Below are 22,238 nucleotides of genomic sequence, written 5' to 3'. Positions count from 1 at the left end.
CATTCTCTTTCATCCGACTTCATCTAGCTCAATCTCCTCTTCTTCACTCTCATCGTGCCGCATCCTTCACAGATCTAACTCGTGTGTGTGGACACATGGTGCAGTGTTTCAAGTGAGCGCACTGACGCCGGGAAGCGTGAGGAAAAGAGCTGGGGAAATAAAGACACTGACGTGGGAGCAAGGGAAGATTAGAAAGGAGTTAGGGAAGGATATAAGAAAAAGGTGACTATGAAGAACAGAGGAACGACGGAGGAGCAGTGAGCACCATTCGGGACTCGGCGATGAGCGATTGGGAGGAAGAATGACGGCAGTGGAGAGAAACATCGAGCCAGAAGCACGGGGAGGGAGAGGCGCTGTCATCGAGGAGTCAATTAGTGCGGGGCAATGAGAGGAGGAGGGGAAAAGGGAGGAGACAGAGCAGACGGAGGACGGCGGGCACACACACACACACAGAGACACACACACACAGAGACACACACACACAGAGAGACACACGCACGCCGAGCAGTCACCCGTAATAACAGTGATGTCACATTTGACTTCAGCCTCCCCTGACCACGTCTTTCTCTCCGAGACAGATGGGCCTGCTCCGAGCCCCACTACGCCTCATCTGCACCCACCCCCCACCCATGTGTGTGTGTGTGTGTGTGTGTTTGTAGTTTCACCAGTCCACAGACGTATCCCACGCAGTTATTGGTTCGCGGGGATGTGTGCAAACAATTTGTGTGTTTGTGTGAGAGAAAATGCAGAGAGAGAGAAAATGCAGAGAGAGAGAAAATGCAGAGAGAGAGAAAATGCAGAGAGAGAGAAAATGCAGAGAGAGAGAAAATGCAGAGAGCGGGGTCGAGGGTCAATAAAGGACATTAATTAAGAAGGAGGTGTGTGCTATGGAAATAGGGAAAATGCTGCGTGATGACTCTCTCATGAACACACAGCAACTATTTATCATTCTGTCTGAATCGGACCCGCCTCTCCCCCCCCCGCTACTAACGCCACCCACCAGGGGTCAAGCGGTGTAGGCCGTGCCTTGCACACCATACCTGTGTACGTTCGTTGAGGCTTGGATCCAATTTGCTGTCTAGGAGACTAAAAGACAATCCACCCCGGTGGAGGCGCCTCGCCAGGCCACAGTAGACTGCGTTTGGATTCCTTTCATTGTGATTGCAGATTCCTGACACGTCACGCAATATCTCAGCACAAATCTTTGGCCTACTTTGACAAACAAATCTTGAAAGCCTTACAGTCAGCTTGCGTCTTGAGGGGGTGATTTGATTTGCAGGCACCAGAATCTTTACGAGTCATTTTCTTTCTTATTTTTTGGGGGTATTTTTGTTTTTCTCTCTTTTTGTCAGGAGAGAATATTTTCTTTCTCAACTCACTATTCCCTGGAACACGGCAGAAACATTTCCACTTCAAAGCAGCCTCTGAGTCAGTGTGTGTGTATGTATGAATATACGTGCATGTGTGTGTGTGTGTGTGTGTGTGTGTGTACCCACATCAGTGTTTGAGTTTTGTTTGTGTGAGATTTTCTGCCCAAATGTTCAGTGACGTCTCTCTTTGCCGCTTATTGTCTTCGTGAGCTTGAAAGGCTCACAAAGGAATGCACTTTTCTTCCTCGAAAAGGGAGTAAGTGAGGGTTGAATAAGGAAAATAAAAAGAATACATTTTTAAAACCATTAGCACAGCTCTCCCAGGGACTGTTCACTTGCTGTGTGGAAGAAAAAAAACATTTCCACTTGTTTAATTAAAATAACTTTGGCAACAAGAGAAAAAAAAATCCTTTGTTAATATGTTGAATACTTACAACGAATCACATGTTTTGTATTTCGGTGGAAGTCCTTTACCTGCCCTCAACCCCTCAGCTTTCGGACCTTCTTGATACCAGCAGAAGGGATACCTGACCTTTTCATCCAACATCTGCAAAATGCTAAAATAAACTGTCCTCCTTTGAGGACATGAATCAGTGATGTACTGAAAGCACACTGCAGAAGGGCCTTCAGCATGCGGCAACAAAGGGGCAAAAAGAGATCTGGTTGTATACGAGTCCATGAGAAAATGGCTCTGCTTCTCCCTTGATTTATTGCCTTAGTAGATATTGTAAGTTTGCACTTTAATGTCCTAATCGCTGGTTTAAAGTCTTCTTTAACACAACATGAAATGTATTTATTAAATTATGATCTAACTTTGAGGAAAATAGACAATTAATCGTTTTAAAAGCGTCCACAATTTTTACAACTTATTTTACCTCCACTCTTCGACAGGCTCTATTGTAAAAGTATGTATTTAGGTAAATATCAAATTAAAATCTTCTCAAAGAGAAGTGATCCAGCTGTTTGAATCCCGGTTCCCAGAGAGGATTTATTTATTTCCACACAAGTCTCAGTCGGGATACATTTCACAAATAAGTCACTTTGGAAGGAATGTTTTAATTTTGCAAAATATGAATGATGAAGTAAAGTAGTGGTCTTGGGAGTGGGTGTAATATGACAGCCTACCCCCCCCCCTCCCTCCTTCCCCCCTCCCAACTGCATAACAAATACAATAAAAGTTAAAACAACAAGCCTGTCAGATGAAAGAGAATTATTTCTCACAGGGGGCCGACAGCTCAGTGTGCTTCTCTTCAGAATATTTTACATAATGGTGTGTGTGCTGAAGTCTTTATTCTACATCATACTTTGTCCTTAAGTAGACAGTAAAGAAACGAGTGAAAGCGCGTTACGATCCGCTGGCAGTGAATACTGTCCTCCTAAACAAAAATCAGCTCCTTCAAAGGAATTTAAATGACAGGAAATAGAACAGTGAGATGTAAATGCAACTTTTAGGATCATCCAGTAAACAGAGAGCCCAACCAATAGCGTCCAACAGTGGCGTGTTAATGCGGCATTCTTGATGCACCGTTGTTAATACAATACATTAAGAGGGAAAATTAAACTTCAATTTACTGTATGTTCGACCTACTTTGGCTCTTGCGGGGCAAACATTTTTGTTTGTGCTCTTGGTTGATACGGTGTTAACTTCTACTGACACGTCGATGTATACGTGTGTGTTGGGAAAAGAGAAACCAGGCCACATGCCCCAAGGAGACAGCCTGAGGCTCATATCCAATGCTCTTTGTGAAAGAGAGCTGTCCCCTCTGTCAGCTCTCTCTTCTCCCAGAGCCTTCATCCCCCCCCCCCTTCCCCCTCCCCCCCCTCTCTCTCTCTCTCTCCATATTCATCTTCTCCTTTCTCTCACATCTACTCACCCCTCCAGCACACTCCCCTGTATTTCATTCATCTCTCGCTATCTTTTCTCAGAATCCATCAGGATTTCACTTTGAACTTGTTCTCTCTCTCTCTCTCTCTCTCTCTCTCTCTCTCTCTCTCCCAACATGTTCACAGCATTCATGATGAAATGGAAATACTTACCTTGCAGCTAAAGCATTACAGACCTGTAATAAGTCTGATTAGAAGACCAGTTAATAACCTGTGCTCTTATGTAGGGGGCCATCAAATATCCTTGGCGAATCATTCAATTATGCTGTTTTTGTGCAAAGAAAAATCCTTTTTTTTTCCGGCGGTGTCCGATATCTGTGTCTGTGACACAATTATTAGGCCGACGCGCCCGGTGTGTGGAAAAAATCTCTCTGCAATTTCCACAATCTACTCAACTTTCAACAGGGGAATGTCCCTTTTCTTCCTATAAACATTTCTCATCCTTCCTCCCTCTGTTCTTGACTCCCCTCATAGTGTTACCGTGGCGATGGGGGACGGGGGGGGGGTCGCCCATTGGTGTGGCGCCAGATAGGAAGCAGTTGACTGCTGTGCAGGAAGTGGACAATAAAGGACAAACTTAACCTCGGGCAAGTACAGAAAAGAACGAGTGTGTTATTGAATGTGTGCGAGGGTGTGTGTGTGTGTGTATGAACACACACAACCAGCATATGCATCAACACACAAACATTAAATAAAGGATTGCATTCGATGCCATTGATTGGTTAGAATCTGTCTAAGTGATATTCGTCTGCTGATCATCTCACATAAGATTACTTTACAGGGTAAAGAGTAAATACGAACTGATATCCCATGCACAGGGTTGAGGGAACTGATTGGCATGCCATGAGCCTACTTGAGAGCCAAAAGGCAGAAACAAAGCACGTCTGTAAATAGTGCTGCCGTACGTCTGCGTGCTCTCTGTGGCTCCTGCAGACTTCCTTATCCGAGAGGCATCGCTCTGAAGTCGACGCTTCTCATTGTTCCCGCACAGGCTTGAATTTCACAGCTGCCTCGATTGGAGTGACAGAGAGGGGCTCACGGGGGGAAAGTAAAGGTAATGTAAAGACAATAGACAATGGGGAAAGTATGAAGTCAAAAGCCTTTTGAGCTGCCTATGAACCAGCAATGTGTCCAAACACAAGGCTTTCATTTATACTGTCTAGTTCATTTCAAGAACAACAATAATGCATAATTACATCATTTTGAAGAAAAAGAAAAGGCTGTATGAAGTTCTCCTGGAGATGACGTTCTTCTTGAGCAACCCCTATTGAACCCACGGGGACACTGATCACGAAAAAAGCATTGAGCGGACAGCTGGAAGAAAAGGAGATTCATGGTTCACTGTATTTTCAAAGGAGAGAAACCACAGGCTCAATATCTGCTCCCAATTAATCCGCCGACCTTCTCCTGAGAATCGGATTTCAGGAGAAACTAAATCTGTTTTTCATCTCTGTAAAAAACATATAGCGTATGAATAAAAACACTTTTCATGCCTTGCAGCAAAAAACTTTCCAGTCTGAGAACTTTTTCAGCAGTTCAACTCCGTTGAGATTTTAAGCATCAGGGTTTAATACAGATCCCTGTCTTTATCTTTTTTATCTTGTTTTCTCAACTTGTGCCCTGGCTGCGAATGAACTCATTTATGCTGTGGCCGATGAGCGTTGCATTAAGTTCATTTTGCCAACTATGACTGTCAAAACATGCAATGCCACGGTTTGTATCTCCGGAAGTCAAATTACATTTGAATCCCTCTAGAAGGATCTGCTTTATGAAAGACTTTGACCACTGTTGCAGGAGTCAAAAACTGTATTGCAGGATCTTTGGTCACCAAAACTGCAAAAGATTAGTTAACCACTTGCATGTGCACCACACGGGTTTAGACATTCACCAAAACTGGAAATGCAGGAAATGCAGCATGCATACGATACGTGTGTGTGTGTGTGTCTGTCTTTATTCCTGCTTTGGTATTTTCTGGGCAGAATGAGCTCATTTATCAAGTTGAAGATCTGAAGGTATGCTATAATGCCCTTTGCTCTTTCTCCATAGAGACACATGACTCACGTGGGTGTGTGTGTGTGTGTGTGTGAGAGTGTGTCATTTGTCCCAGACTCCCCCGGCTTGTTCGTGTCAATCATCCAATGGAGACTGTTTAACTGAAAAGGTTACGAAGAAGACAGGCAGAGGGAGAGCTGAATATCTTAAATATTTATTGGATCAAAATAGAGAGGCAAGAAAGGGGATTAGAGGTCTGCACCAAAGTCCGCAACACAAAAATCTCATATCTCACACATCCTGATTTCGTGAATGTCTTCTGAATAATGTCTATTCCAACTTCTTAACATACATTTTTTCAAAATGAAGTGGGACTAGAACAGAATGTTCCTACCCGCCCCGCTCACACTACAGACGGGGTAAATCATCTCAGCTATGCAGCAGCACACCGCTTGAGGCTGGATGTCTCACACACCTTCTGAAACATTCACCGCATGACTGTGACAGCGTTTTCCTTGGTTGACACATATGTATGCTTTTTAATTACACAAAAGCATTATTCAAAACCAACGTAATGTGAGGAACAGTATTGTGAGGCCCTTGTTCCCCTACATGTCAGGAAATTAGCAACTCGCAATTCTTTTTCACAGGTGCAAAAATAAATCTATGATATTATTGATGATACATTCAATGTCTAAAAAATCCTCGACTGCACACCAAATAAACCAGGTTGAACTTCTAGATTGTTAATATTTGCAGCCAAATACTACAAATACTACTTGAAAAGAAATCAAATCTTGCAAAACTTTACTCACTCTACACAGACTACACTTAGTACACAGGTATGTGCTATAACATGTCCATGTCCAATAACATGTCCACTGGGTGCACTCTCTCGTTCAAACACAAACACACAGACACAAACGCACGCACACACTTTTTTGTCTTTGATTCCAGACTATAGTTCTGTCCTTGGTTTAGAATTACAGACCGAAAAGGAAGAAATAATAATAAACATGTGTCTGTGTGAGTGCGCACCACACGTATGCACATCGGGGAAAGTACGAAAACACACCGAACATTCTGCATGACTTAGAGCAGAAAGCAACACCCTGCTGGAGGGAATGTAAACTCATGATTGCAATCGCTATGGACTCAAATGCATGCAAGCTGACAAGATGTGATCGATACAAGACGACATTTGAGCAATCTTATCAATCATAGTCTTGTTGGTTTTGATATGAATCAGGCAGTATGAATACTGCAGAAGCCCACTCAGGGAGGGAGGTGCCATTGGATCCGTCTATCAAACAGCAAGAGACAGGAGACATTCGTCCTCCAAGTGAAACCAGAAGTCAGCATATCTCACTAGCCAGCCATTGTTATTTTAACATGTCTGCATGAAAAATACTTTTTTGGCAAATGCACAGAAATTTAGGAGTAACTTTTTGGGGAGCTATGAACCCTTGTGTGGAGCTGCGTTGATGTTAAACTTAGCCCTTTCCAGTTTCTCTACGCCTCCGACACAGGATATTCCTCTGAATGCAATATCTCAGGAACTAACGGGACGTTTAGAGGTTTGTGATCAAAAGTCACTGTGACCTCCATAACTCAAGAATTGATCCTTACAATTTGACAGGAATGTCTGATTGCAATAATGGCATGTCGGGGAGATTTAGTTCTGTATGTGGAGTTAAACTGAGCCACAACTGGTTGCAACGTGTGATTCCCGGGTTTGGAGTGTCAAATGAAACATTATGTAATGTAACTCCTCAGTGAGGGAGTCTCCCGCGCTGCGTGATGCATTCACTGCTGACCGAGCACACTTATCGCAGCCATCGTAATTGGTTGTCTCCCCTCCGGTTGCTTCCCACTGTCTCCTTAGCTCAGCACTGCGGTGTTGTCAGTCCCAGTGGGGGACGGACACACACACACACACACACACACACACACACACACACACACACACACACACACACACAGGTTGCTGAAATCTAAACCCATCACTGCTTTTGTGTCAGGACTGGGTAAGCAGAGGCAGGACTCAAGCGCAGAGTTGAACGAAAATTACTTTTTAATATATCCCAAAACTCCAAAATCCCCCAAAAAACATCAAGGGAAAAAAAACCAAGGACACGACGGAACTGACGACATGCAGACGAGCACACATTCAACATGCAATGACGCGACCAGGGAGAGGAGACTGACAGGGCTTAAATACACTGGGAGGGGTGATCGGACACAGCTGGAAACAATCAGACACTGCAGACAATCACAAGGGAAGACAGGACAAGGCAGGAAGTGACGTTAACCCCAGGGACACGAGAGTCATGAAACTACAGAATAAAACAAGACATGGACCCAAACCGTGATATTTTGCAAACACCAATGCTACTAACTCCTAAATATCTGTTTCTCTGCATATGCTGCTCATTGGGAAATGATAGATTCAGTAAGCTTGACTTGAGCCCTGGAGAGCCTTGAAGTAAAGTGCACCTAATAAAAGGCATAGCGGACACGGAAACACACCCACACACACACAGACACACAAGCAGCCCCACAAACGCGGTTCATGATGCTTCATCACTCTGCTCATTAGTCAAATGAGGCTGTCAGAGGGAATTCATGTGGTTTACTGCACCTGTCAACAGTTTATTTGCGCGCAGGTGGCAGACCTTCACTAAATCTCTGTTATTGTTATAACCACACACACACGCTCTTGTTTTGTTTCATTATCCTCTTTCAACACCTTTTGCTTCCAGAGATTATTCATACTAAATCAATATCTTTGCATATGTGCCAACAACCAAGTGCCAAAGCAATGCACACACACACACACACACACACACACACCTGTAGATGCCGGATTGTCAGTCCGCAAAATCAGGTTTTACAGAACCGAGAGCTCAGCGACCAACCCGGTGCAACCCAGCGTTACTATTTCCATCGGGGACCTGCAGTGGTGTGTGAGGGAAGCACTTGTGGTGGTGCGCTGCTTATGATTAATGCATGAAAGAGCAGCTCTTCTGAAGACTGTTGATCTCGTCTCGGGTGTGAGTGGCCGTCCTCCTCCTGGCCGAGAAAACAGGTTGGAACAAAGAAAATAAGGGAATTGCTTCCCTTTACACAATGATTATTTGATTGGGGGTGCCTTTTCATAATCAAATGATGTAGTGGTAATAAACAAATGGTTAGATTTGTCTGCTCTGTCTGAGCTGTCCCTCCGATGCTCTGGTTTCATCAGCGAGGCGAGTTGGGTGTTTTTTCTGAGGAGGATTAGACCAGATTTTCTTTAAACAGCTTTTCGGAACACGATCAGAACGTGCCCAGTGGAGCTCATTAGCGGACTGAGTTAGGATTTACACCTCGGACCATGACAAGGACTTATAACTTCCCCACTTGGCTTTCTATTATTAGTATTCTTGGTATAAAGTGTCGGATCATTCCGTGAAACTGATGAAAATGCCTCTAAACACCAAACGCCACTGATCACGTGGCCGTTATGTTTTGAGACCAGTTGTAGGTAAAACTTCACTGCATCCAGCTTACTTTTAGGAAAAAACTTTATTTTGGCAATTCTATGAAACATTTAAGAACGCTTGTTATCAATTATTTATTCCCTACATTTGAATTCACAAGAGCAGCCAAGAACCTCCTGGTCTTTTGGGAGACCACGGGTGTGTGCTATCGAGCCTTGTATTTGAGTGAGTGTTGCAGTTATGTAAGAGTGTTGTTGCTGTCAGACTATATAATTGTACCCTACAGATAAGGAGACTTTTTGGCAAGCTAAGTTTTTGTCTTCTTTCAGTTTTCTGATTTGATTCCCTGAAGCGAACCACTGGTGCTCGGATGAAGATAAGAGCAAAAAATGTTTTTTCTCCTCAGAATCGATGATGCAGATGCAGGCGTGCATTAAAAATGCAGTTAATAGCTCAAACTATATTATATTTCGTTGTGCAAAATTATGTGTAGCCCTTTCAATTAAAACCATCTCAGGGCTTAAATTAAAAACAGCTTTGAGGACTAAGGATGTTAATAAAACAATTATATATATATTTTAATGAAACATTTGATTTTAACAGATGAGAACAAGAACAAATCCTAGGAGAAAAAACACCGTGTTTGCCCCTGCTGGTAATTTGCACCGTTGCTTTTTATCCAGCTGCTTTCACCAATGATGGTTCCTTGTCATTAGCGATGAGTCGCAGTTGACTGACGGGTCCTGATTACAGTGAATGCTGCACAGTCACTGTTCCCCTGCAAGGAAAGCCACTCAACAAGAAGCTGAGGCAGACCGGCTCGCCGGCTCCACTATAACAGTTTCATTTCTTGATTCATTTGAAAGGATTAGCTATTTATGAGAAAATATTCTTTTTTGCTTTTGGCCAAGAAGTTCTTCTGCGGTTAAAAGCCACAATAAGAGCAGAATTCATTAAGAGTCAGTAAAGGAGTGGTGCCTGCAATTAGCTAACCTTAGTTCTACCTTTTGAATATAAGAATGTCATCTCAAATTGATAATGAAACAATATGTTTGTCACTTCTCTCTTTGTTTACTGAATTTGAAGACAGCAACAAACTAATGGTCAAGTAGAATCAAAAACCAAGGGTCTATTTTCCTCATCATGAGTCACCTTACCCTCATACGGCAATTAAAAAAAATAACAGTATGTGTAATATTTCCTTGCGTTATTCCAATGTCCAGAAACACCTGTAGGCACAACGAGTTGGTATGTTTTTAGAAAAATAGGGTTTGGATTAAAATATAATTGACAAAAATTGTCTCAAATAAATCTTTTGGATTAGTATTCATTACATATCATTTATTTTGAATGCAATGTAAGCAACTCACAAATAAAAATATACACGGTTTATACATTTTTAAACTATTTAATTTTTGTAGCTTTATTGTCGTTTGTCACATCAGGAAAATAAACTAACCCCTCTGATACAAAGGCAAGGACATACACATGTGTGTTCATTAAAAACATCTGATTCAAAGCTGAACATATTTTGGGTGTCCCTCTCCCCTTCGGTCAGACAAGAAAAGAGTCATGAGAGGATGAAGAAGGTTCAATTGAGGGAGGAGGGAGAGGGAAAGAGAGAGGGAGGCGCCGCCATCGGCTGCAGAAGAAAATTGAGCGAGCGAAACAATTGTGGGAGGGCAGAGTGGTGAAGAGAGAGGGATGGAGGGGAAGAGGGAGAGAGAGAGAGAAAGGGACAGGGGGGGCGGGGGGGGAGTGGCTGCATTTGCTCGCTGCAGAGCCTCTCATTGATAAAGTGGCGCTGGTCTGAACCAGAGGACCGCAGCTGCACACACACACACACACACACACACTTCTCTCACACAAACACACTTCCTGAGTGTTTGTTTACAGGCTGACACCACAGCGCCGGCGTCTATGCATTCACTGCCAGCGCCCTCCAAACAGCACCACTGAGGACACACACACACACACACACTCTTACTGACACGGACTCACCCTCTCACCACCCTCACTCTCGAGCATGGGGAGGATAGTGCGCTAACATCAGGAAGAGGGGACGCGTGTACCCGAGGAGCGAGGAGTTGGTGCTTGTGATCACTTTTCGGAGGAGTCGTTGGATGAAAAGAGGCTGCAGCGGAACCAGCCCAACGCGTCTGTATAAAGGTACGATGACGCCGTGTTTGCATGCATTCACATGAAAACACTCCGGAGGGGTAAGTATGGATGCTGTGCATGTGAATGCACTTCCACGTGCGTGGGTAAGCGCACACACACAGTCACACAGTCAGTTCACTGAGATGCTTCATGACTCCTGGCACAAAGCGTTTTTCTCCCGGCAGCAACAGGAGCTGGAGGAGCAACCCTCCCATCTTTTGGGATGCACTCTCTTCTCTCACATCCTCCCGTCCGTCCTGACACCTCCTTGTTTACGTGATTTCGTTTCCGTTGCAGCGACCTGCCTCCGTCCTTCTCGTTCTATGCACTCCATCTGTTTTCTCCACCTCCTCTCTCCCTCTCCCTCTGTCGCTCCGCCCAGGAGCATCCCGATCATTTGAAGTGTCCCGCACTCTGACTCTCATCGTGCCTCCATCTACTCCCTTTCCTCCTTGTGTTTGAATCCCTCTCAGTCTCTCCGTCACGCTGGGATCTACGGAGGCAAGCGGAGGCACCATGAAGCTGGTGAACAGGGGAGGAGGAGGAGGAGGAGGAGGAGGAGGGGGAGGCGGTGGGGGAGGTGGAGGAGGTGGGGAGAAGACTGCCTTTTCCTTTAAGAAGTGCTCTGCTTTCCAGTTTGTCAAGAGAAAGGTCAGTTTGGATGACACACACACACACACACACACACACACACACATTTTGGGATCGGCGCATCCGACACACCATCAGAGTGATGGGTGTGTTGTGGGGGGGGGGTGGGTGTCACAGCCGAAGTGTTGCCTCTCTTTCCTTCTGTCTGTGTGTGTGTGTGTGTGTGAATGCCAAGGATGATGTCATCGTAAAAGCTGAGCCTTGTGAATCAGGGACAATATTCATCTCCTTGTGTGGTTGGGATTACTGTGTGTGTGTGTGTGTCTAACTCTGCATGTGCCCGTGTGTGTTGGTGTGAGTGTGTGTCCGTATTCCAAAACACTTTTGCATTACAGAACCCACAAGTGTCTGTTGTTTGGAAACGACATCACTGAGCTGGTGAGGTTGTGTCCGGTTAAAGGCGCAGTCAGCTCGTCCTGCATCGAGCTGCAGTGATGTCACGAGGCTCGTTTGCTGTGTAAATGTTTCCTTTGGTTCATTTGTTTTCGTTGGTTGGCGTGTTTGCGCTGACATTTGGTGCAGCTTTCTAGTCAGGGACACTTTCTAAAGGTTTCTCCTCCATCCAACCTCCTTCAAATTGCTTTTATGTTTACTTACTTATTAGCATATTCTTTCTTGGACCATTCGATAGAAGAGATCCGACCAAAAAAATGTTATTGATTATCATTTGTAGCTTATCAATAACCTATTTTCTAAAATTCCACTAAATCCAGAGATATAAATGTTGGTATGTCATTAATGGATGTCGCCTACTTTTAAACTTTACTGTAAGATAAAGAAGGAAAACACGTTTCCTAAAAGACAATATTTCACGGAAATCTTTAGTTGTAATAAAACCAATGATTATGAATTGTTAACACTTTTTGAAGTATGCCTTCTTGAATGCATTAGAGAAAAACACAGATAAGAAAAATAAAAGAAACAATCAAAATAAAATATTAATTAATGTTTATCAATCAATCAAAGTCAGGGTTCTATATAATCAATTAAAATAAGTGTTTCCTTAATTGGTTGAAACAATGGTTAGTTCTGCATTTAGCAGATGCTAAATACTTAATGCTAATGGAGGAAGAGAGTGCATGCATATGACCATTGTTACCCAGTGAGTTGTTAATGTAAGTGTCGATAAACTGTGAATTAACGCCTAGCTGGTGATTTTTTGGACTTGTGGGTTTCGGTGTTTATCCTGTTATCTCCCCAAACCCCAATTAGTGTCTCTTTGCACTTACTCAAAACATGCCAAGCTTGACAGACGGTACAACTTCTGCTCCCTCGGTTTTTGAATAAATTGCCGCGGATTTACATGAGATCAAAAGAAAGCATTATGACTTTGGGGCAAGATGGGAAGGAAATGACTAATGTTACTTGTGGAGGAGGGTTGAATTAATGCATCTACTCAATAATTACGCTATTGCTGTGGGAATATGGCGCATCAAGTCTTTGCCATGACACAGACACATGATGAAACCGATGATGATGTAAGTTTTTATTCAAGTTCAGTTTATGTTCAAGTTACGACATTATTGGCTCCGGTGAGCGTTTTAATTTCAAGGACAAAACTTGGAAAAGGTTTTAGGTTGCTCAGAAGATTTCTATACTTTTCTAGTGCGGTTGTTTTTGATCACATGGGTTCTTGCTCGTAGTGAGTGTGGGTCTCAGATGGCGTACAGTATGGTGTGGAAAACTGATGACTCGGCCTGTTAATAGGAGCAGATTGTGTGGTGTTGACACCCACGCACAAACAAACACGCACTTCTATGGCCACATTCTGCTGCCATCAATCTCCCGTGGGGTTTAAAAAAGAATTTTAAATAAAAAAAAAAACGAGGCTCTGTTGATATATGCATCCATCTATGACACATCTTTAGCCTTTCTTGTCTTTCTTTTGCATTTTTCATGATAAAACCAGCTTTCATGCTCAAACACACCAGAAAAAACAGAATCGTCCAGATATGCATCAGCGCATTCCCCCGACTCAATCAGGGTTTCATTTGATCTCTATTTGAGTAAATTTATTCCTGATTACATCATGAGAACAACAGAACAGGTCTTGTGTTGTGCAAATGAGTAAAGAAAATATAGGAGGAAATATAAAATCAATGTAAATTTGGACCCTGTAAACTGTTGATTAGACCTTCTATTTGAGCAATATCGCCAATTTTGGATATGCCACACCTCTCAAACGTTACATTGAAATATAATTACATATATAACTCACGCTTTTAGAATTTAAATGTGTGTAGAAACCCATAAAAAGGATGACGAAATGTGTGGCTCTTCAGTAAATTTGAAGGCTGGCCGCAAACAAGAAAACACATTCCCACTTCACTTGACAAACATCAGGGCAAAGGATCCACTCTTCGGATGCGATGACTATTGAACGTTCATGTTCTCTGGGAAGAAACGTGTGTGCTAGTGTTTTCATTCTACTGGGGGTGTGCGTCATCAGGAACGTCTGCTCCACCCACATTGGCCGGTTTGTTTGTTTGCGGTGAGCTGCAGGAGTGTTTTTCCTTTGGACCCGACATGCCCTGACGTGCTGTCTGCTGGCCCGTGCCCTTCCACTTAGGCATTCACTCCTTGTGTGTGTGTGTGTGTGTGTGTGCGTGTGTCTGCAACAGCTGTCTGCACTCGGGGCTCATTCGCACGGGCCACTGTGCCCCCCCCCCCCCCCCCCCCCCCTCGCTGCGTGTGTTTTCAGAAAGTTCGATTCTTGCTGCAGAATGAGATTTAATGAGGCTTCTGCTGGTCTTTAAAAAAAAAACAATATTTCCCAAACTGCCTTTCGACCTTAGCACGTATTTTCTGCGCAGGTACGGAGATGGATGCGTAACCCGAAAGTGAGCGTTGAGAAGGCCCAAGGGACGGGGCTCTACTCCTGTCCGAAGGGCCCGCTGGCCGAGGACCTGTGGCACACACACTTCCCCTCGCCCTACGGCTGCTGTCACTACGGCGGCCTGCAGGCCGGGCAGTGCTACCACCAGGCGCCGAGCCCACCACGCCCGGCCAGTGGGCCAACCGGTGGCCATGACACCAGTACGGTCTGCAAGGTAGAAGGAAAAACAAAGAGAGAGAGAGAGAGGATGAGTGTTATTGAATGCATTAGCGTCCTCATGTCACTGCGCACACAGCGTTCATTTGATACCGGTTAAATAGACACAATTTATTTATTCAACAGAGAGCATGAGCATTGTATTAAAGTTAGATAATACTCCGGTGAATGCATTCAACAAACACACAGCAGTGCATTCACTGCTAATGCTGCTGCGAGTGTCCAGGTTGTCCTTGGAACTGCAAATCATAACAGCCACACCCCCCCCCCCCCCCCCTCTTATCAATCATCATACCCATCAGATGGGCCCCCTGCTTGTGTGTGTAAGTGTGTGTGTGGGTGTTAGTGTGTTTCTCTCCCGTCCCATGGGCGAGAGGAGAGAATGAGTCATCGCTGTCCGAGCGAGACAAAGCCACACTGTGCACTAAAAAAAACAACAACGTTGACTCATGTAAGACCTCAAAACAGCGCTGCGTTGCTGCGCCTTATTTCGCTCTTTTGTATTTTATTTTCATTTCGTTCTCCCACTCCACCAATTCCACCTCTTGCCCTCACAGCCTGTCGGCCAATGTCCCACCGGAGACATGTGTCGTTTATGTGTAGAATTAATGGGGGTTGCAGGGGGAGGGTGGGGGGGATAGGAGGAGGGGGCTCCGTGGCGAGTCACTGTCTAGTTCACACTGCATTCTACTAGTGTGGTCAATGAGAAGCCAATGTGGAGTTCAGCGAACGCGACCTACAGCAGTGTGGACTCAATCAATGATTAGCCACGCTGGAAACTTACAACACGCAGCAGCAGTTAGATGAGCAACCTAAATATGGACTTAGATGCACCCTCCCCGTGTTTGACCTTGCATGCCATTGCCAAACACGTACTCCACCGCGAAAACCCCCAGCACACAGACGTCATGTTCTGCACTGTTCGCTACATACTGTGTGTACCTCAGGACAATCTGTCTAAACATTTTTACACACACCCCCCCCTCCACCGCCACCACCCCCTTTTTGCAAATACCCAATGCTGGATTTTCTCATTGTGGGAAGAGGCTTTTGAATTTGTCAATCTGTACTTATAAATCACACACTCGTACAGTATTTGAGGTAATGTAAGGACGTCTATGCAGCTTTCCTGACATTGCTGATTGCCCACCTCTCATTCAAAATGCATCACAGGAGCTTTGTTTTAAACTATTGACTCCAAGTATCCAAGTAGCTTAGCTTAGCCTTGACCCAGTGGTTTGCCTTCACCTCTCTGCTGCTGCTTATCCCACGACAGCCAAGGAAATCAGACCAGCGTACTCAATTTACCGTGCCTGCAATTTTTTCATGGGTACAAGATGGAACAGGTGGGGAGGGGGAAGGATGTAATGCAATTAGGAGGAATGATGGGTAATTAGGAGAAAATAACAATTGAAAGTAGACCAAAAAAACAAAAAGAGGAAAAAAATGAATGCAGTCGAGGGATTGGTGGAACTAAAAGGGGGGAGACACGAACACAGGAAGCAGCAGTGATGAGGAGAGAGAGATGAGAGGAGCTGGGAGAACGGGAATATTAGTGGATGGAGGATGAGGTCAGAACACCTGCCCCCCCCCTTCCTGAGCATGACCAGAAATCAAAAGCTCCTAAATCCTCCTGATAAGGACGTCCTGTACTGTCGACAACCCACTATCAGACACACCGCACATACGCTTACACACACACACACACACACACACACACACGCACACACACACACACACACACACACACACACACACACACACACACACACACACACGCACAGATAATGCAAACGCAGCCTTCCCACTAATCTCTAATCAAGCCTCTAATGTGCCTGATGGAGACAGAATGGAAACGGAATAAAACATGAACTTTTGCTGACTGCTGGTTGTCCTTTCATGTTATCTCTCTTGTTATCTCACAGTTTCAGTCATTTTCCAGAATCTTACTGGAAGTCCCGAAAACCCTTTAGATTGCATGTTGTAATCAAACTGCTGCTGAAACTTCTCATCAAGTCAGAAACAAGAGCAAAGTCCCTGTTTAATATTCCATTTTTATATTGTGTAATATATCAGCCATTGGGCCGAATGGCCTGTGGCATCATTCTCGTCCTTATTCCCTTACGGCCATTTCTGTGTATGGATCATGTGATGCCGTTGTTAATCAGTCCGTGTATCCGCTATGGTTCATTTACTCACTTTATTTCACCCGCTGAGGGAAGAAACATGAGGGAAGCCGAGCGTGTCCAAGAAGAAGAACAGTGATTTTGATCACCGCCCGATGGAGCCTGTGTCGTCGGGCCATTGATTAGATCTCAGCCAAAGCAGAGGTTGAAAAACTGAACATGAGATTTTCTGGAGACCCCCCTTTTGTCTGTGAGGGAAGCTCATTTAGTTCATGTCTGGGTTGACAGCTGCGACCAAAAGCTCGATCACACTACACAGTCCAAAAAGGATCGGTGGCATTTAAAGAGTGTGACTCTCACGCGCAATGTGCTCATTCTCCACAGTGACGAAGCGGAGGGAGACGACCTGTGACGGATCTCCCTGCGGTTCCTCCTCTGCAGGGACTCCAGGCCCGGCGGGCCGAGCTCTGTTCCACCAATGCTAATGCGTGGTGTCTGAGAGAGTGAATGAGACAAAGGGACTCCCCCACGTTTATGGTGCTCAATAATTTTGTAACATGTTTCTGTTGGAATTTGAGCTGCAGACTTTGGCTCTTGGTGTAATCTTATCTCAGAGGTGTCCTACTTGTAAATTCTCAGAGGGACGTTGAATCACACAGCTTCACACGAAGCTAACGGTCAATGACTCGAGTGTCATGTTTAAACGTTGCATCGCTGCACCGGTGACCTTTCGATGATCCTCTGCTCACACTTTTCTTGTCTTGACTCCATCTATGAGCGACTGTTCATATTAAAACTGGAAAATCTTGATTTTTTTTGGCAGATTTGGTATTTGAGTGATTGCTCGAGACAGTATTAGCAAACCAGCAAGTATCTCTCTACAAAAGGACTATCGACCCTGGGACACGGAGCAAAACAGTGTGATTTATTGCAGGGCTGTTGTACTGGATAACTAAGTGCACCCGTTGAAAACATTAACTTTGTTGTGTGGGTCTGTCCAAACCAGCACTCACCTCACAAGCCAAAAAATTAAGTTCAAGCCGTAGAAGCATTCAACATGGATTACACAACCGTTAAAGAGTTTATTAGCTTTAATTGTAAGAAGATCAACCTAGACAGGTGTAATTGTATATGACACAAAGAGACTCTATTTCCAAGTGGTTGGCTTGTCATGCATATTGTACCAATACCAGGGAGACAAATTGACATACAGTATCCCTTGAGTCTTTCACAGTAAGGAGACTGGTAGGGTGCCAGCTCAGCGGCGATGTTAATCGGTCCGGTACGTTCCCATCTACTTCTTGTCCTCCTGGTAATACTGGTAGAGTCAGCGGTTTGACTGTTGAGAACCGTGCCTTCAAATTTATTGGAATCATGATCTTTGTCCTTTACAAGCCTGATCCTCTCCTGTCAGCATTCATTCCTCTCGACTTAATTTAAACATATTTACAGCATTTGAGTGAGGAAACTATCCCAGGCTCTGGGAAGCTCTTCTAAGCTTTCCTGTGCAGCCTACACTTAGCAACGGGAAACGGCTAATCCTTTGGTGTCCTTTTGTTCCGAAGCCAATGGAAGAATGTGCGTAGTTACAGTAATTACCTTTCTTGCATGATCCCTATTCTTTGCTCTCAGTGGATGTACAGTACAGTATATACAGTATACGCACCCCCACAGATGGCTCAAGGTGTTTGTTTTCGGTTGCCACTGCAGCATTATACAGGCTTTTCTCTGCCAAATCACAGAAAAGGAGATACGTACAAAAGGCACTTTGTACCTTGGCCACACATGGGGATGTGTGAATTAGGTCTGTTGTGTTTTACCCAACCCTCGCTATAATAAACCAGAGGCGAGCTCCAGAAGGATAAGGGGGTTTGTGATGTTTGGCGCCAACCACGTGCAACAACCAATGATGACGGGAAAAAGATGTATTATATAAGTGAGGAAATTGGTGAATAAAGAGTGATTTCAATATTCACAGGATTCACAATGCTGTATCTGTTTCCACACCCCCTGTTGTTCAGTTTCCACGGTGGGAGATCCAACAACATCCTTGCGGGGGAATTTGAGAATTATTGTTGTTCTAATCCACCCCCCGAGAACCCGGCTAATCCCATTCCCCATCTTGATGTTCCACAGTTAATGCCCAGAAACTGCTGAGCCACAGAGACTCAGCAGCATGTGTCACACTCGGCTCTATTGAAACTACTTTGTGCACTGAGGTTTTGGGGTCTTATAGCTCTTATCTGACGAGCCTTGTTGTTGACCTCATCTGCTTGCATGGACAATGTGCTTATTATGACATTACTGGCACACAAAAGGCTATTGAACTGTACTTTGATAAATACTTTGTTGTTCCGTTAATGCTTCAGACTAAAGTCTAACTCTTATTCCATTTGCCAGTTCACGCCAAACTCGAGACATCATTTTGCTTTTGTGAACAACATCCAACGTCATGCAGCAGGTCTAACATTCATATTCAAGATGTAAAATGATTGAAACGTATTGCATGCTGTTCAACTGGTGTTTTATATGGGCATTTAGTACTGACCATTGTAGGAGTAGGTGAATACAAATACTTCATCACTTTGAGCATGACAGAAATATCTCAGCAATTATTGCCTTTAAATGCGTCATGCATAATGCATGCATGTTATACCAGCTGTATATTACTGTAAACTGGCTCTGTAGTTTTAATTTAGAACAATTGCAGGGATTGAGGCGCACTGGATGACCATGAAGAGGGCTATTAGTAAGTACATCGGGGTTGAACAAAGCACTCCTCGGGATTTCTTAAAATGGCTCTTAAGGCAGCTTAGGATCAACATCCTAAGCTCGGAATCCCACACTTACTCTTTTTTCTGTTCCTCTGGTCAATAATCACTCTAGTCTACTTTCCGGTTGACTCTCCCTTTGTCTTTGAACAGTATTTCTTGAGTATTTTTTTTTAAGTTCATGTTTGTGACCGAGGACCCAGAAGCTTGTGAAAGGAAGGGAGAGGACACAGCAGTGACCTTGGTATTAATGAGCGAGAGACAGTTTATGTAAGAATATCTCACACCTGTCTGTTTGTCTCCTAGTCTTTCAAACCTCTGTTCCTCTGTCTACATATCTCCACTCACACCTCATTCCTTTCTTCTACTTTATTCCCCCCTTGCCTTCTGCTCATTTCATTACTCTGATGCTCTGACATATGGGACGTCACGCAGCTTATTAGAGGACAGGGAGGGACAGGCAGGACGATGCTAAAAGGCGGTCACATGCTGGTCAATAAGACAACTTAAGGAACAGATCCCATCCGATGTATTATGTATTTGTTTGTTATTCAGTATATTTGCGTCATACTCAGTAATGTGTTTGTGAGAATGTTCATATTCTACTGCTAGAGGAAAGGGCAGCTCTTACGGTAAAGGTTTTACGTAATTCTGTCAATGACTGAGTTACTTGTTGTTTTACATATTCACGAGATGATGTGGAAAGAACACAGGCAAAGGCCAGTTGAAGAGGTTGGTGAGGAGGAGGCAGAAGGAAACGGGTCAGATGAAATCTGGAATGGTGTGTGTTTTCTTTTTTAAACTTCTTGATTTATGGGTTTTTGTGGCCGATATCTACTTCCTGGCTTTAGTATGACAATGTCCCAAGAATATATTACATCCTGAGTTCATGGAGTGAAAGGACTCATCTTGCAGGACCGGCCTTATGCAACCTAACTAATAATAGGACTGCTCTTGTCTTAATGGGTCGAAGTACAAAGCCAGGTCAGAGGGCAAGGAAAGGCATTTGGAGAAAGGAGAGTGTGGAGTTCATGGGTCTCTACTCACATGATTAACACAGTGACAAGTTGCCCCAGAGAAACGGTGTTTCATGAATTAGAATGCACGATGTGAAAAGTATAATGATCCCAATTTGAAAAGTAATCAACAGTCACAACTGGAACCGAAATCAAACACATGTCTTTAATGTGCAAAGCAACAGTAGTAACAAGAGCAGTATCTTCCATGAGTTTTCTCTCGTTGCCTGGCAACTGCTCTGAGCATGTTTAGTACTGATCAAATAAAGAAGACATGGAATGCTAATTACAGAGTTTTATGGTTTTTTTATAGGCGTCTTTTGGTCCATCAAAACATTCCATCAAAACATTTTCCCCAAACGAAGTTAAATTTGTAGTCACCCTTTAACAGTAATAGCCATGTGTATTAATTGATTGTAATACTCGCAATTTTGGCAAAATTGTAACTTGATTTCACAGTACACACAGAAGGCGGTGGTCCTCACACACACACACCCACACAAAAAAACCCACCAATAAACCCACCCACACACACACACAGCGTTTGATGGACAAGTGTGGATCCATTGTGTCCTTCCTTTACTCGTGGAGAGAAGCGCTGGTATCTGGTTGGCTGCTTCTACATGTTGCTTCATTCCACATAACGTCCTCAAGCTTTATACTATCGCAAAAACCCATTGACTCATCTACACCTTCAGGTCAGGAAGTGGAAGATGCTGGCGCGCCATCACGGCGACGGGACGGGCAAGCAGAAGGAAGCCGAGTGCGATGTCCACCTGGGGGGTTGTCAGTACTGGGGGGTCCACGCCTCGCCCCCCACGGCCAGCCCCGTCATGCTGGAGTGCTCCGTGTGCAGCGGGCCCTACATCAGCTACGCCCTGGAGGATACCTGGCAGCCACGGCAACGCACGCAGGTAGGTTAGCCAAGAGTTAACTAACTTAAATCATGTTTTATAAGATGCTTAATAAAATCATAGGCAGATTACAGGAGAAAGGGGCATGAATGGAAATGGGATTGTTGACAATATAATATTTGTGTGTGTGTGTGTGTGTGTTTGTGTGACAGCATAAAGAAGACGGATAAACAAAGCTGGAGATGAAATGGCTGCGTCATCTCCATGCATTGTTGGGAGCATCACCTGTGAATGGATTAACACAGCTTCTCACACTTTAACACACACTCGCCCCAACACGTCGCTAACAAGAGCTCTCAAAAAAACGCCTTTGGGAGAAGGCCGAGTTTTAAGAGCTGCAACACGCTTACACTTTATTCAACAAAAAAACCCTGTAAAAATAGATAGCAAAGTCCACGAAGTGACCACAACATCAGAAACAACTGACATGTGATACGGCTTCATGGGGATGTCGCTGTTAATGAGCGATACATTGACTTTTACAACAAAGACACATTCGCACACCGGGGGACAAACACCACCTCACTTCCACTAGTGGGAAACGACTACACTTTTTTGTGATAACTTCTTTGTACTTAGGGTTTTGAATCAAGGTGTTTTTGCCCACATGTAGTCTTTGAAAGGTAAAGCCAGACAAAGAGATACATTTGGAACTGTCTTATGTCTCCATATGCAGTTTGATGTTGTTGGGGAAGCAGTTCATTGTCTCACTGAAGCACAGTGGGGACCTTTAGTTAGAGCAGAGATCTCTCAAGGCTCTCAGCGCACAGCTCAATGGATTTAATGTAGTCTCACCATGAAAACCCAGCCTCGTTAAAACAGC

At 44.2% G+C, this 22,238-nt stretch overlaps 1 protein-coding gene across 3 annotated transcripts in view; it reads left to right on the top strand.

Moving 5' to 3' along the window:
• sgk1 (serum/glucocorticoid regulated kinase 1) overlaps positions 1 to 22,238 on the top strand; it is a 69,963-nt gene that overhangs the window by 37,242 nt on the left and 10,483 nt on the right. The window contains exons 1-4 of one of the 3 annotated variants that reach the window (XM_037450074.2): positions 10,620 to 10,894; positions 11,359 to 11,536; positions 14,350 to 14,586; positions 21,200 to 21,415. In XM_037450074.2, the coding sequence (XP_037305971.2) occupies positions 11,402 to 11,536; positions 14,350 to 14,586; positions 21,200 to 21,415 (588 nt within the window). In that variant the 5' untranslated portion in view covers positions 10,620 to 10,894; positions 11,359 to 11,401. Of the gene's footprint in view, positions 1 to 10,619; positions 10,895 to 11,358; positions 11,537 to 14,349; positions 14,587 to 21,199; positions 21,416 to 22,238 lie in introns of those variants that run through there. The other 2 variants (XM_062559471.1, XM_037450075.2) reach the window with 2 other exon arrangements.

This window comes from Pungitius pungitius, chromosome 20, assembly GCF_949316345.1.
Source record: "Pungitius pungitius chromosome 20, fPunPun2.1, whole genome shotgun sequence".
Taxonomy (NCBI): Eukaryota; Metazoa; Chordata; class Actinopteri; order Perciformes; family Gasterosteidae; genus Pungitius; species Pungitius pungitius.
The sequence above is the reverse complement of the archived record's forward strand: the minus strand, read 5'-3'. Positions and strand labels throughout refer to the sequence as shown.